At 38.4% G+C, this 14,768-nt stretch overlaps 1 protein-coding gene across 1 annotated transcript in view; it reads right to left on the bottom strand.

Moving 5' to 3' along the window:
• Nucleotides 1–7,274: 7,274 nt before the first annotated feature.
• Nucleotides 7,275–14,768, bottom strand: part of LOC117405459 (G protein-activated inward rectifier potassium channel 2-like) — a 40,369-nt gene continuing 32,875 nt past the window's right edge. The window contains exon 3 of the mRNA XM_034008526.3: nucleotides 7,275–7,884. Within this exon, the coding sequence (XP_033864417.1) occupies nucleotides 7,547–7,884 (338 nt within the window). The 3' untranslated portion in view covers nucleotides 7,275–7,546. The remainder of the gene's footprint in view (nucleotides 7,885–14,768) is intronic.

Raw genomic sequence — 14,768 nt, 5'->3', positions numbered from 1 at the left:
TCCTCTAATGGAAATCTAATTTAATTCATTTAAGGTGCAGCTGATGCCAATAAAATAAAACAAATCTTAATTTCACAATATGGAATTAGTTCATAAATTCGCATGGTCCTGCTGTTTCGTTTGATTTGCCAGAAGCTCTTAATTCACAGACTAATGGATTTCTGATCTATTTGAATGAGCATAATATAACAACTAATAATTTGCATAATTAGACCATTTTACTTGTTTTCAGCTCTTAAGCAGTTGCAGATTTCAAGTTAGCTGTAACATTTTATAAGTAACTTGAACTCTAACTTTTTAGGAGCTGAGAACAATTAATAAGGTCTAATTAAGCAAATGATTAGTTCAATGAAGAGTCTAGTTCAGTAATTGAGAGCTCAGTTGTAATGAAAACCAGAAGACACAGGGTCCCCAGGACCAGGATTGGGAAGCCCTGCTCTAAGGACATTTTTAATAACCCCTGACCTAATACAAATCATATTTGCTGTTTCATTGTGAATGCATGATGCCAGTGAGAGGAATCGCTGCAACTTTGAACACTATATTGTTGTAGGGGGCAGTCCACACCTGGAGGTAAGTGAAGCATGTGGGTCAGTGGTACTGAACTCTGTCCCCCGAGATCCAATCCAGTCCAGGTTTTTACTCCAAGCAGGTTCTAATGTAGTTAATTGAAGCTGCTAAGAGTCAGTTAACTAATTTAGGACCTGGTTGGAATAAAGACCAGGACTGGCATAGAGGGCAAGAGTTGAGTACCACTGATGTGGGCAACGGGATGATCTGAACAGCATGTGTATTCTGCCTATGTTAATAAGCACACATTTTTATATATATATATATATATATATATATATATATATATATATATATATATATATAATATATATATACCGCCCTCCCTTTTATATTGAATTGCTTGTCAAGGCAGTGACAGTTTCCCTCATGAAGTGAAGCCTAATCTATATTAAATCAGGACATTTATAATATATATTTTTTTCAATGTACTTATCGCTGATGCCAGTCATGCAACTTAACTAAAAATAGATAACCAAAAGCACATTAAGGGTTTTTTTTTCTTTACTTGAGAATAATATTTATCTGGTAAAAAAACCAAATAATAGTTTGACTAAAGATTCAGAAAGAAGTCTGTCATCGTTTGTCTAAAAGCATGCGCTTCAAAGGGCAAAGGTCATGCTCTCATTTTACAGTACCTCAAAGACACAAATGTCACCAGCATTGCACCCAAACTGCTCTATTTTGCAGGTGTGTCCAATCACGGTCCTGGAGGGCCATTCCATCCCAGGTTTAACAGGTAACATAACTTTAGGGTCTGGATGGAGGTTTAATTGATTCAATTAAATAATTTAGAACAGGGTTGGAGCGAAGACTCTCTTAAGCACTCTACAGGGGTTTTGCTTTTCATCTTGTACCATAAATTGGATTTTTCTCCTTTCAATCGGTGTTAATTAAAGAATGGATGAAATGCTTTGGAAGTACGTCCCTAAGTGTTTCTGCAAAGAGAGGTACATGTTTACTGGGACTGATATGTGACTCAGTGTTCCAGGAGCATGCAGGCAAATCACGGGGCGAGCTAAAAACAGTTCCTCATGTGAAACTGCTAGCAATGTTCTATCAGCTTCTCCACAGTAATATCGTTAGACCCTTTGTCTTTGTTTCCCCATATGTTTTGAATGAAGGTTGCCCATATTCATAGTCTGAACCTGACAGATGTCAACATGCACTCACTGAAATCTAGGAGACAGGACTAATACCCGACAAATGTCGTATTGGGTGTGTCTTAGTGAAAGCTGTGTCTAATAGAGCAACAACAACAACAACAAGAAAAAAAAAAACCTGTGCAAAAAATCCAAAAGACATTGAGACAAAAGAAACAGGTTTAGAAGTTTATTAGAATCCGTACACAAATTAAAATTCAAGAAGCTAAATAAGAAAGGTGAAGGAGCTCTGAAGGGAATGGAAAGGAAAGCATTGGCCACGCATTCTCCTCTCTCCATGGGGGTGTGCTCCATTCACTCTCATTTCTAGAGGGGCACAAAGCCAGCCCTTAAAGCAGGGGTGGGCAATTCCAGTCCTGGAGGGCCTGTGTCCCTCCTGGCTTTTGTTCCAACTGTGCTCTAAATTACTTAATTAGTTAATAATTGGTCCAATTAAGTAATTTGATCGGAATTGCCCACTCCTGCCTTAAAGGGAGGAGAAGCGCTGCCTGGTGGTGGAGTGATGGTGAGCTGAACCACTTTCTACTGGACCGCAGAGCAGATAAAACAATAAAAATAATAATAGCCACGTCCAGTCGTTAAATATACAAGTAACTAAATACATGTAATTGAGTGCATTTAGCTTCTTTTAGTATTTCTAAATTCAGCGCTATTGAGTGTTTATTAATAGTTATGAATGAAATAAACGAGAAAGAAAAACTATTTTGACAAGTTATTCACACAAAAAAAAAAAAGGTTATGAAATGACCATGGGATGGCTGAATATGTATGCTCTTTTTGAATAGTTGGGTTTTGAACTGGGCTGCTTGTTTCTATTTGTAACATTAAGGGCCCCGATAGTGTTTTGAAGCAAATGCAAAAGCAAAAACACATTTCCCGAGAGGAAGCAGTCAACTGAAGCAGTATAAAACTAGCAAGAAACAACTTTTGTGCTGTTCAGAATATGAAAAAGCTGTCCAGTCAATTTCATTTTACTTTCATAAAAATGTGTTCCAAGGACTCTGTCTGGACTCATGTAATTAATAATTGTTGTTACAGTTCAAGATATGAAGGAATTCAGGCAACTGAAGCCCTGGTTATGAACCTGGGAGTACCTCTTGTAAACATTTCATTGCAATAAAGGACTGCTTTAAAACCACAAGCAATATTACAACTGAATATTTTTGGTTATTTGCTTGTGTTTGTTTTTATATATACAGATTTTTAAAAAATAAAAATCAAACTGATCCTTCCTGGTATCTGATCACTTCCTGTGCTGAAGATCACATGACCTGAGTAGAACTCACCTACAGCACAGGAAGTGATTTGGTAACAGGAAGCAGCAGCAACTTTTGCTTCGATAGTATTGTCTTTTTCTTTTTGTGAACATAGGTTAGCACTCCTTTAAGTATTACTCTGATATGATTGTGTTCCAGACATATGGCTTTTAGAGACTCACAAATGGCACTAATGCTCCCAGAGCACTTGGGAGACTTTCTTGGCGTTCCCCTGTTTTGAATGCTGGTTGTTGTGAAACCTAGCTTCAGTGATAAATTTGGATTTCCACACATTAACATATTACTACATTTCATACATTCAAAATATGTGTGTTCACCATATGTATTACAGAATCCTATATTTGAAATGCATGACTAATATATCCTGCAGGCTCTATAAAAATCTATGGGAAATACAGTATATGTTCAATTGCATGCCTTTATTCAATAATAAAATTACAATGACTAATTCTTACTGTACTGCTTTTAAGCTAAACTAAGAGGCCCCATCTCTCTGCAATGTAAGCGGCGACACCACGGCTTCACAGCTTCCCCATTTGGTTTTGCTGTTGTTTCCCACTTTGATTTAGGTGCAGACCATTGTCCCTGCCACAACACTGGCTATAAGTTCACTTCCTGTAAGTTAATAGGTGGTGGCAGGGTGTCTGTTAATTGTTAGAAGAGACGGCATCTCATGCAGTTTGGGCGAAAGGACTACAAAAAGCAAAGCTGGCTGCTAAAACTGTGCAGAATGATTCTGCAAACAACTTATTAACTTATTATAAATCACAAAAACGAAGATTATACTCAGGAACTACTATAAAGTATCTGGTGTATGTGTGTGCATGGTCAGAGCCACACCTCCTCTTGGCACTGATGCAGATCCCTTTTCTATAAGTTAATACATTGTGTGTCTGGTGTATTCAGACTGTGAAGTGAAGCTGTGCTTATGATAATAAAAGACGCCCTCCACACAATGTATTCATTTTCTATAAATCACAGAAGTGCAGACTGTACTCATGCATCACTATTAAGCGAAAAAAAAAGCGTTGTTTGTGTTTTATTAACTTCTGAACTGTGTCGTGAGTTCTATGCGTGGGATGACATCTATGCACAGGATAAATCCAGGACAGTGATTGGTGGATTTTTCATAGATGGTTTACAATACAGATAATAGAACTCAGCCTGGTGTGTGAGGTTAGGAGTGGATCCTATTGCCTACAACACTACAAGGGAACTTATAGCACTGTGGCAGGGTAAATGGGCTCCACAGGAGTGAAAATAAAGTCTGAAAAACACAGAGAGACTTGTGAAAATTTTGTTACTCTAATAAGAGATAAGAACGCTTTTTAAAGCCTTGACTATTACACCTTGAAGCACAAGCTTCAAACAAAGATGGCACCATTGAAAATTTGATTGACAGCTACTCGGAAATGGATCCTTATTACTACTGAAATGAAAGGACGACTTTGTTTAGTACTGCTGTCACACAAAACTGGATGTCTGAACCCTAAAAGCTGACAAACCATCAATTCTGATAAATAGAACCCTTTATCCTTAATGGGCCAATGAAAAACGTTTCCTGGCAAAACCATCCTCTCTTCTGAAAGCAGGACCATTAAGGATAAAGGGCCAGAAAGAAAAAAAAAATCACAGACAACAAGTAGTGTAAAAAGAACCTTAAAACACGGTCTGCCAAGGCAATGGGCTTGTTAATATATCTTTTTTTTTTTTTTTTACAGCATCAGAGGGCTTTTTATTTGATTGGATTGGGAATCCCAGATATTAAGCTGTGCTCCATTTCACTCTGCTAACACTGTGTGAGGGGGGTGGTATACCTTGTGAATGCATGTGGCTAATCACAGGTCCCTTGAAAAGATTTACTTGGACTCACAGTACCATTAATAACATTATAATTATACATGTGGCTTCCTAGTAAATACATTGTGATTACACACATTAAACGCAGTCCACTGCTTTCACATACCTATCCTGGACTATATTTCTGATGTGCAACCAACTTCAGCAGGATTTTTTTCATTGAAAATGTTTTCCATTTTTTTCCAATGCTTTATATGGGTAAAAAATGGCATCCTCCCATGAGGTCATCATGCATTTGCATCTTCTACATGTCCCCTTATGAAGACTAAAGAGAGTTTTTTGTATCTGTCCCCATATAAGATCACCAGGCACGAAAGGGTTAAAGTTACATTTAAAAAAAAAAAAAAAAAGCAAATCACTAAAATAGCTTCAATACAAGTAAAAAAAAGGGGACCAGTTGCTGGGGCTAATAAGATGTAAGAAAATATATTTCAAAATATTGGTCATCACTCATTACAATGAAAGGGGGGCTGTGGTAAGGTTGTTTAAGCTAAGAAGTAAGATACTGGATTCAAAGCATTGGCTAGCACTCCTTTAAATACCCACCTGGGCTGGCTGTAACTACAAAACTTCAATAACTGCTCAGAAAATGAAACAATCTGCTTCTTATTCTCTTATTCTCTTATTCATCCAAAATGTGGGTGTTTTCTTATAAAGCAATTAAAGGGTATATCTCTCATGGCCCATGCTGTATATAAAAGTGGCGGTTGTTTTTTGTAAATAATAATGCTTTAGTTATGGGTTTTGAGCATGTATATGTTAGTAAACTTTTTCAAGAAGCACTGGTATGCATGCACGCTAATAAAATCAATGTGTCATCCACAAAATAGGGATGAGCTACATAGAAACGCCTGTCTGCCTACAACTAATTCAGTGTGTGTGCTGTACTTTGTGAACTGTCCATCACTGCGAGATCAATGGCTAAGGGATAAACTATTGAGTCGTAGTACCGCTGGGTCATAAACTAAAGGAGCAGCACAGCTCACTGTGATTTCCACCGGCCATCTGTCATGTTGAAATACACAGATTGTTAGGGGTTGTTTTTCTAAAGCTCTTTCGCAGTCACTGGGCAGGCTGATTCAATAATGAATGAACTCATTTTCCATTGAAACATGAGAATAAACTCCTATTTTAAAATAGTTGAGATAAACTTTAATGAATATCAAAATGTATTTCAGAGTTAGACTAATCCAACCACCAACCCCCTAACATCCCAAATCTCCAGCTTGCCCCCCTCCCATCATTTTCCAATGATCTTCCGGCCCTGTTCCCAATCCCCTCATGCATTTGCATTAGAAAGTTTTCACTGGAAAAGCCTCTAAGATGCTGCAGAACCAAAGAAAACGTGCTTAATCCTCTCACCTCCAGTGTTATATTCTTCAGTCTGTACCTTCTGTTTTCAATACATTAAACAAAAAACAAATAAAAAACACAATGAAATCAGGTTCTTGATGCTATGCTCTCTGTGGAGGAGTCCTTCAGATGTGCAAAACAGTCTCATTCGAAATACTCATCCTAAGGCCTACACCCGATTTATTGATTCATCATATATATTTTTTTATGTGGATTGATTTGGAAACCGAGATTAAACATAGTTTGAAAGGTAAAATTTGAGGTCCTTTACCAGAGATTAGGGACCTCGTGTTAACCAATCAGTTCAAATCATCGATCCATTTTCTAATGAAAGATAATTACAATTACATTCTCCAGGTGGCACCAAGCTCCATTAGAATCAAAAGCAAACAATATTTTATTTTTTGTTTTTGTTTTAGCACACCCTTAGTATCATTGCCTCTTTCCCAATAAAGCCTTTAGAAAAAGAAAAAAAAAACACACCTGAAAATAGAAAATGTCTCGGCATGAATCTGTAAACACAAAGACTACATGCACAGCCAAAACCAGACACACTGCTTAAGTTCCTTACAATAAACCAGGGGAAAAACATCCCACAAGAGTCCAATGTATTGTTTTTGCATCATCCAGTACTTCATAGACTGCAGCTGTCTACCCTATATATATATATATATATATATATATATATATATATATATATATATATATATATCACTATTTTGCTAAAGTAGTTTTGTACATGCGTGTTTTTTTTAGATCTCTAATGTAAAGAAAGCTAAAATATTATTACATAAGGCATATGCAGTTTTTTTTCTCAAACATGATCAAACAACCTGCCTCCAGTCACTCTCACAGATGCATCACCCCCCTCTGTCATTTGCAAAGAACACGTATTGAAATATATACAAAAATTACAAAGGTAAATGTCCCAATATATATATATATATATATATATATATATATATATATATATATATATATATATATATATATATAGTTTAAATCTTTTAATAAAAAAAAAAACGTTTTTTTAAAAACAAACCTGCTACAAATGCGTGCGCGTGCCCAGGAGTTATTATTATTATTATTATTATTATTATTATTATTATTATTATTATTATTATTATTGTTACTATTATTAAGTCATTCTGAGATTTGTATCTTTACCACTTATCGCGGGAGAGACTTAACGCTCTTTCCACACCTGATACATTTGAAGAGAGCGACTTTCCTTAAAAAAACAAAACAAGACAAAAAAAAAAAAGGCATTTTCAGGGAACTGAGATTCTCCGTTTCTGTGTCGTTTCATGCCTTGCAGTTTTATTACACTTTCGATTCGTTTTCCACGTTTGCGACGTCTCCGTTCTGCGCTGTTTGGTCCCGGTTGCTGTGACTTCTCTTCTCCTCTTCCTCCTCCGTCTCCAGCTCGGCTTGCTCGTTCAGTTTGCTGGTGAATGACCAGGAGACAGGCATCCCCGCTCGGGTTGTCATCTCTGCCAGCTCCCGAGCGCTGCAGGGCGGTGTGTTCGTCTCGTAGGTTTCGTGGAAGCTGTTGTAGTCCACCTCGTAGAACCCGTCTTCCAGCGTGAGAACGGGCGAGAAGCGATAGCCCCACTGGATCTCACTAGCCACATAGGAGCTCCTGGCTTGGCATGTCATCCCTAATTTGGAAGAAAAAAAACAAATACATTTATATATTTAATAAAAACAGCATTGGTAGTGGACAGAAATGTACAGGGCTCATTAATTTTGATCCCGGGTCAAGCGATGACAACAAAGAAAGACTATTGAATAAAGCCCAAAGGTTTCTGTAGTCCTTACTGACAAGACTGGCATCACATAATGTTGTACATGTTTCGTCAGTTAAAATTGGAGATACCCCTTCTAGTTAGTAGAACAAAGAACCCATTCGCCACCCAGTCGTTCTGTTCTGGTGTTAAATGGATAGCATTTAGGGAGTACCTACAGTTGTGGGACGTCTTGCTTATGAAAATCTTTTGGCTTTTTTCTTTGAAGAGGAGACGATTATACAGAAAATTCAGGGATCCAGCATAAGGACCCTGAGAAGGGTTAACTGCTAATAACTGTTCTACTACCCACAAGTCGTTTGTCATTCCTACAAACAATAAAACGTCACATTGTGAGATGGCATCATCAATAAAATCCTGCGAGTATGCGATGAGTGACTATTCAGGGATACCAATGGATTGGATGATTGTCTATTCAGGGATACCAATATTGAAGAATATTACTGTAGATAAACTAGGGTGTGAGTGGGGTAAAACAGGCAGAAAATGTCCCACTCCCAAGCACCGTGGTGGTCCAACACTTTTTTTCCCAGGACGCTGTATTTTATATTTAGACAGCAGCCTAAATTGAATGCCCCTCACTGCATGCCCAGATAATCTTCAGCTAAACCAAACCAAATTTAAATAAATAAATAAAAAATCCAGACTGTAAATGTGATTAATGCCCCTGTCAGTGTGTTCAATATTTCAGTCTAGATTTAATGAACCAGTTAAAAAACCACAGGCATATAATGTATGAAAGGAAACTGAGATAGTTGAGGTTCAAGTCCCTATTATCTCAACGCGTTGCTAAATTATCAGTGTAAAGCTGTAATGTCCTAATAAAAAAGGCTAGATCGAAAGATAAAAAGGTTCTTGTTACAAGAACAGTGTCACAGTTAAAAAAAAAAAAAACCTTTGACCTTTCTTAATGAAAACAGATCTAGAGCCATGCTTTTAAAAATGTTTCATTAATGTCCTGTGAATTCATATTCAAGTCTAAAAGTGGGCTACAATTATAGTGCTGTCAAGCTGCATTATAATTACAGGACTGCATTTCACTCCTGAGTGGATTCATTGAGTGTACTTCTGATCTCCATTCTGCATCTTGGGTTCATGGTAGTGTCTTTGTTTAATCGGAGTCCTCTTGCATATAAATACTGTGCTATAAGAGGGGCAGTTATAACCTTGAGGGTGTAAAATGAGACCAAGCACTTGTCAGGAATAAGTGTTATGCATTGCAGTGCAATGTTCAAATAAATCACAAAATGCAAGAAAAAAACAACCTGTGAATAATAACCCAATCCAAGCAACACCAGCTCAAAAGAGGTGTTAGATGAATACATTGAGAGACTCCAGTGTATAAACTGGGACTGAAATGTGCAGTGCATGGTTATCCTTATAATACTGTAGTAGCCACTCACAGTAGCCTTTTCATATCTCTAAACTATGCTTCTCAAACATTCTGATGCAAGTGCTTGAGTCTCCCATCATCCCCTATACAAAACCATTTCAAAATGTGTTATAAACAGCCAATAAAGCATATATCAAACGTGCTATAAAATATGTTATAAACAGAATTCGATGGATATTAATTATTAAAACAGTATGCAGAAATACAGTGTAATAAAGGACTGTCAGACGTATATAAGAGTCGTTATAGTTACTTAATGCATTATCAACATGTTGTAATTATAATAAACTGCTGAAACTTGTTACTAATTGTCCAAACTGTTATTAGCACTACATTTTTTATTGTAAATGCTTTATAAATGGATCGCTGTATATAGAACTCTGTGTATAATTCCAGTTCTCTGTATGCCTCAATACATCTAAACTCAAGGACTATGGGCAATACCAGAAAGAACTGCTCAACTAACTCATTGAAAAAAAAAACCTCATTGCTATAAAAAAAACATCCTGTTCATCGTCTCAGTTTACCTAGAGACTTCCTCGCTTAGGATGTTGACATCACGGGGGATTTAAGGTGAAATTGCTGAACAATGCCCGAAGCGAGTGATGATATTTGATGTTTTGTTACTGTTGCTTTCAATTTTAAGAGGACCTAAACACTGAAAGACATCACGTCTTTGGGTCAGCTTATATTCTGCTGAGATCAACTTGAACTGCAGTGGCAGAGCTACCTTGCACCACAAACAAGCAAAACCACTTTACGTTAACATGCAAACACAGTGACAAACAGTCGCATGCGGAATACAGAATATCTTACAGGGTTCTGCAGGTCTCAAGCTGATATCCACCCCATGAGAGGTCAGATACAAGAGATACTGTATCTGCTACAAGTCATCTTATCTATCAGGGTCTACTATATATTATATATATATATATAGAATATTGTAGTGCCATCAATATCAGGATCTGCAACTTCATATATTATTATTTATAAATATTTGTTTATTTGTAACCTTTATCCAAGGCGACTTACAGAGACTAGGGTGTGTGAACTATGCATCAGCTGTAGAGTCACTTACAACAACATCTCACCCAAAAGACGGAGCACAAGGAGGTTAAGTGACTTGCTCAGGGTCACACAGTGAGCGAGTCGGGATTTGAACAGAGGACCGTCTGGTTACAAGCCCTTTTCTTTAACCACAGGACCACACCGTCTCCTATTAGTAAATGAAGTAAAAAAAAACCAGACAGATAAGGAAGCAGCTGTAAAATGTTAATGAACAGCTGACCCTGCTTAAAATACGATCTGGCCGAGCTCTGAAAACTAGGCACTCGTTGCCTTGCTGTGTGGGTTCCACCAGGACTCCAGTGCATTAATCCACATGCTGAAATCCTTGCAAAAGTCTATACAAACTGCCACGGCAGCACACTGTGAGATCAGAGATCCTCAACCCTGCGTTTATATTCTCAATTGTTTCCGTTATCAGCCCTCAGCAGGCCCCTGATACTTACCCTTCGTAATAATTCTCATGTGTCAAACAGGGAAGTGCCAGGAGATATCAGGCACTTCTACTTCTGCTAAATAACTCAAATGTGTTCAAATAGTTTACTAATCTCAGAGGCAATGTATGCACATCTGTGGAGATTCCTTTTGAAGTAATAAAACCCCTTTCATGTTCTCAGGATGTATTTGTCTACAGTAGGAAGACAGCCCAGTAGTTCTGCACAACTGGATTGGGTCAAAAGGTAAAAGGTGATGTGTGAGTCACAAGCTGATACCTTGTATTTAATATTGATTAAAGGGGAAAAAAAGACTAGTAATATACAAAAGGAACATTTGAAATACGACAATAGGAAAAATATAATAGTCTTAGGTAAACACTGCCATGTGTAGGTTGTACAGATGCTGCAAGTAAATGGAATGAATCCTGTAAGATGTGAGTAAAAAATGGGGCAGTGTTATACAAAGGAACCAAACCGTGTGACCATGTGAGCCATATATAATGCCTTGACCAGTTAGCTGTTAAACAGGTGTGTGGTCAGCAACAAGTGGTAAGGGATGGACATTACTACAGTACATTGACCAGACAAATTACAGGGGGTGAAGCGTTTGCAGCGTGGTCACTTTCTTCATAAATCTTCAAGGGCAAAGGCATTTTCTGCAACAAATAAAAAAACAATTAAGAGTATAAAACTAGCAAGGAATTGCTCCGAGCAATAATTGATCCACTCCTAGCTGCAGCTGTTGTTTTATTACCCGTTAAAATAGTCGTATACATTCCCTTTGATCCTGGATTTCAATCATAGCCACTGAGTCACATACAATCAGAAAGCCTTAAACATACTATGCTTCTTTTTAATTATGGTGCTGCTATCCTTAGAGAATACTGTACATGTAACCGTAAGCAGTTTTTTTTACAACACTAGAGCATATGCCACTCTGGTTCTGAAAGGCACATTTTGTGTGTGTACATGCGTGCGTGCGTGCTTGCATGTGTGTGTGTGTGTGTGTGTGTGTGTGTGTGTGTGTGTGTGTGGCGGGGGGGGTGGGGGGGGGGTGACAGGTCTTCTCCACCCTTCAACTGCATTCTTTCACAATCCATTACATGTGACCACATATTGATCTGAAGACCACAGGGACCCCTTTTTTAATCTTCTTGTAGTGGGAACTGAAGGCATACCTTTACGGATCACAAGATCTCCTGTCATTTTGATTATGCTTGTTTCCCTCTGACCTCACCACACTCTCCAACACAGCCACCCGACTCCCCTCCACTCCATACCCAGCACTCTCCGACACATCCACCCCACTCCCCTCCACTCAATACCCTGACCTTCTGTCTGTGCCAGCTGCAGCACACTCCCAGCCCGGCTCACTCCTTCCCATACGCGGCTCAAATTAACTCAACACAATAGCGCTAATCAGAAGAAGCAATGTGACAATTATGCAGTTTTGCAAATGAATGCATGGAAACAATAATTACCAAATACATCATTTTCAGCAACAGACTGCCCTTCTTGCTGGCAGGTCCTGCACTGCACACGCCTGGCTTAATTTAATTTTACATCTCTTGACATGGAGAACCAAACGGAGCGATGGAAGGATTTCTATGTATTATTAACTAGTATGATCAGTAGAAAGGCACTTAGGTTTCTTCCACAGCAAACTAGCAATACAGGTGCTCAGGTCCTGCAGAGGGGAATACCCATCAAAACTAAGTATACCATTAATATATTCTTAGCATATTTATGGTACTGTATATTTTCAGTTTCACAGACCAAATCCAAATCTCACACACGGAAAGTATTGAATTGAATTGAAACAACTCTAACTCTTGACCATTGAAATGTTCTTGTGTGCTGCATACACTCCTGAGGATGATGCAGCTCTTTTTAAAGGATAAACTGCATTGCAGCAGGTGAGCCAGTGCTTATAGTTTTTTTTTAAAGAATAAAACAAACCTTTAAAATGGCATTTCCATGAAGTGAATTAGTTGTCAAAAGAAATTGAAACATCTGATTAAAAGCTATGGGTGCACAGGTAAATCAAATTTGACTTTCTCTTCAAGGGAAATATTGAAATTGAATGGAGAAGGGAGCAATATCAGTTTATGGCCACTAGGGTGGTACAAAGCCTATAAGAACCCATAGTAACTGGAACCACCTTAAAGGTAAAGTGGTTTTTGTCACAACATCTGTATTATTTACAAACCCCTTGAAAAAAATCTAAATCCCTCTGATGTTTATAAGTAATGCAGCTATACAACCCAGGGATATACAGCTCTCTCCACACCTCACAAATAGACACAGGTTCAGCACCATGGATAGCAGACTGAAACTCTCATCTATCAGCAATCTATCAGCCAGGTTTCTGCATATCTCTTTCTGTCTTCCCATTCTCTTGTGGCACAGTGGCACAGGAACACGGCAGCTTTTCGCTGTCTGAATTTCAATGTGCTAATAACACTGCTCCTCCTCCCTCTCCTCATCTGGCTGGGTCTAAGGGACAGAGCAAGAAGCTCAGGGCTGCTGAGTCGCCAGGGAGCCAGAGAGGTCCAGTGGCAAGGAATAAGGACTCCAAAACACTCGCCTTGCCTTGCCTCCAGTTTTCTAAATGTGTGGGGCCAGATTTATACCCTGTTGCAATTTGCAACAGGGTATACAAAACAGGAAAATTAAATCTGTGCGATTGTATTTAAGTGGGGAAAAATAAATCTGTGAGATTGTATTTAAATGGGGGAAAAAATAAATCTGTAAATGTAACAAAACTAGCATAAATGTAACAAATAAGCATTTATTAGCCAATCAGGTATCAGTCTGCTGAATAACGTATTGTCAAATGATTAGGATTACCTTGATTAACTAAGCAAAGAATATATATTTTCTCAAAGTTCTATCAAACTTGGGTGTGCACTTTCTGAAGACAAGATACCCAAATACAACAGCTTCCATTAGTACCAGAGGTATACCATTAACCTGGGCAGCGTGTCTTTGACAGCAGTGCAAACAGAAAGCTTAATCAGTCTCCTGCAGCCTCTGACTGACACAGAATATGCATTAAAACATTGAAACTCATGCAGGACAAACCCACGGAACACAATATTTAAATCAAACCTAATGCCCAGTTGATCTAAGTCTTTAGATTTGCAACTGCTGTGGAATTGCTGTTGTAAATGTTAGTCAGCAACAAGTCGTGTTGGAAACACCCCTGCACAGTCCATGCAGGACAGCTCCTGGTGTGTATTCAGTGCAGAAAGATGTCTAGCTGTTAAAACTGCCTTTTAAGGATTCTCAACAGCAGGGGGCTCTCTGATTCAGCATATAGCCTTGATCTATATATTTCTGGGGGGGGGGGGGGGAGTTTTTAATGACGGAAGCATGTTATATGCTTTTTTCCTTGCTGTTGTATGTTGTTTGCAATCATTCTGAGTGAGCTCTATTGTTGCAATACTGAGTTATCAGATTCCTGGCATTGTGGATTTACAGCCTGTTTACAGTGTTATGGTAGGTTTCCTAACACATGTCAAACCCCTCTATTTACTGCTGTATAATTCAACACAATGAATGAAGAAGCCTAACCTAGTGGTCCGTGAACAGTTTGAATCTCTTTGCATTTTTCAAAAGGGTAATACTGATTGCCTGCAAGGTGTAAGGGGCAGTGTTGTGTGATGCCCTGCTGTTGCAGATTCTGTCCCCTGTCAGTGAGATGAGGTTAAGAGCTCTAGAACCACGAATGCAGAGGAGCCCGGCTCTTTCCACTTATTTCCTATAATCTGAACCTCTCTTGGCAGGCAGCCCCCAGTCGTCAATGCCCTCCAGTCAGGGTTCTACAGCTTGATCAGAAT

This window comes from Acipenser ruthenus, chromosome 9 (assembly GCF_902713425.1).
Source record: "Acipenser ruthenus chromosome 9, fAciRut3.2 maternal haplotype, whole genome shotgun sequence".
NCBI classification, from domain to species: Eukaryota; Metazoa; Chordata; class Actinopteri; order Acipenseriformes; family Acipenseridae; genus Acipenser; species Acipenser ruthenus.
This window is presented reverse-complemented; position numbering and strand designations above follow the sequence as displayed.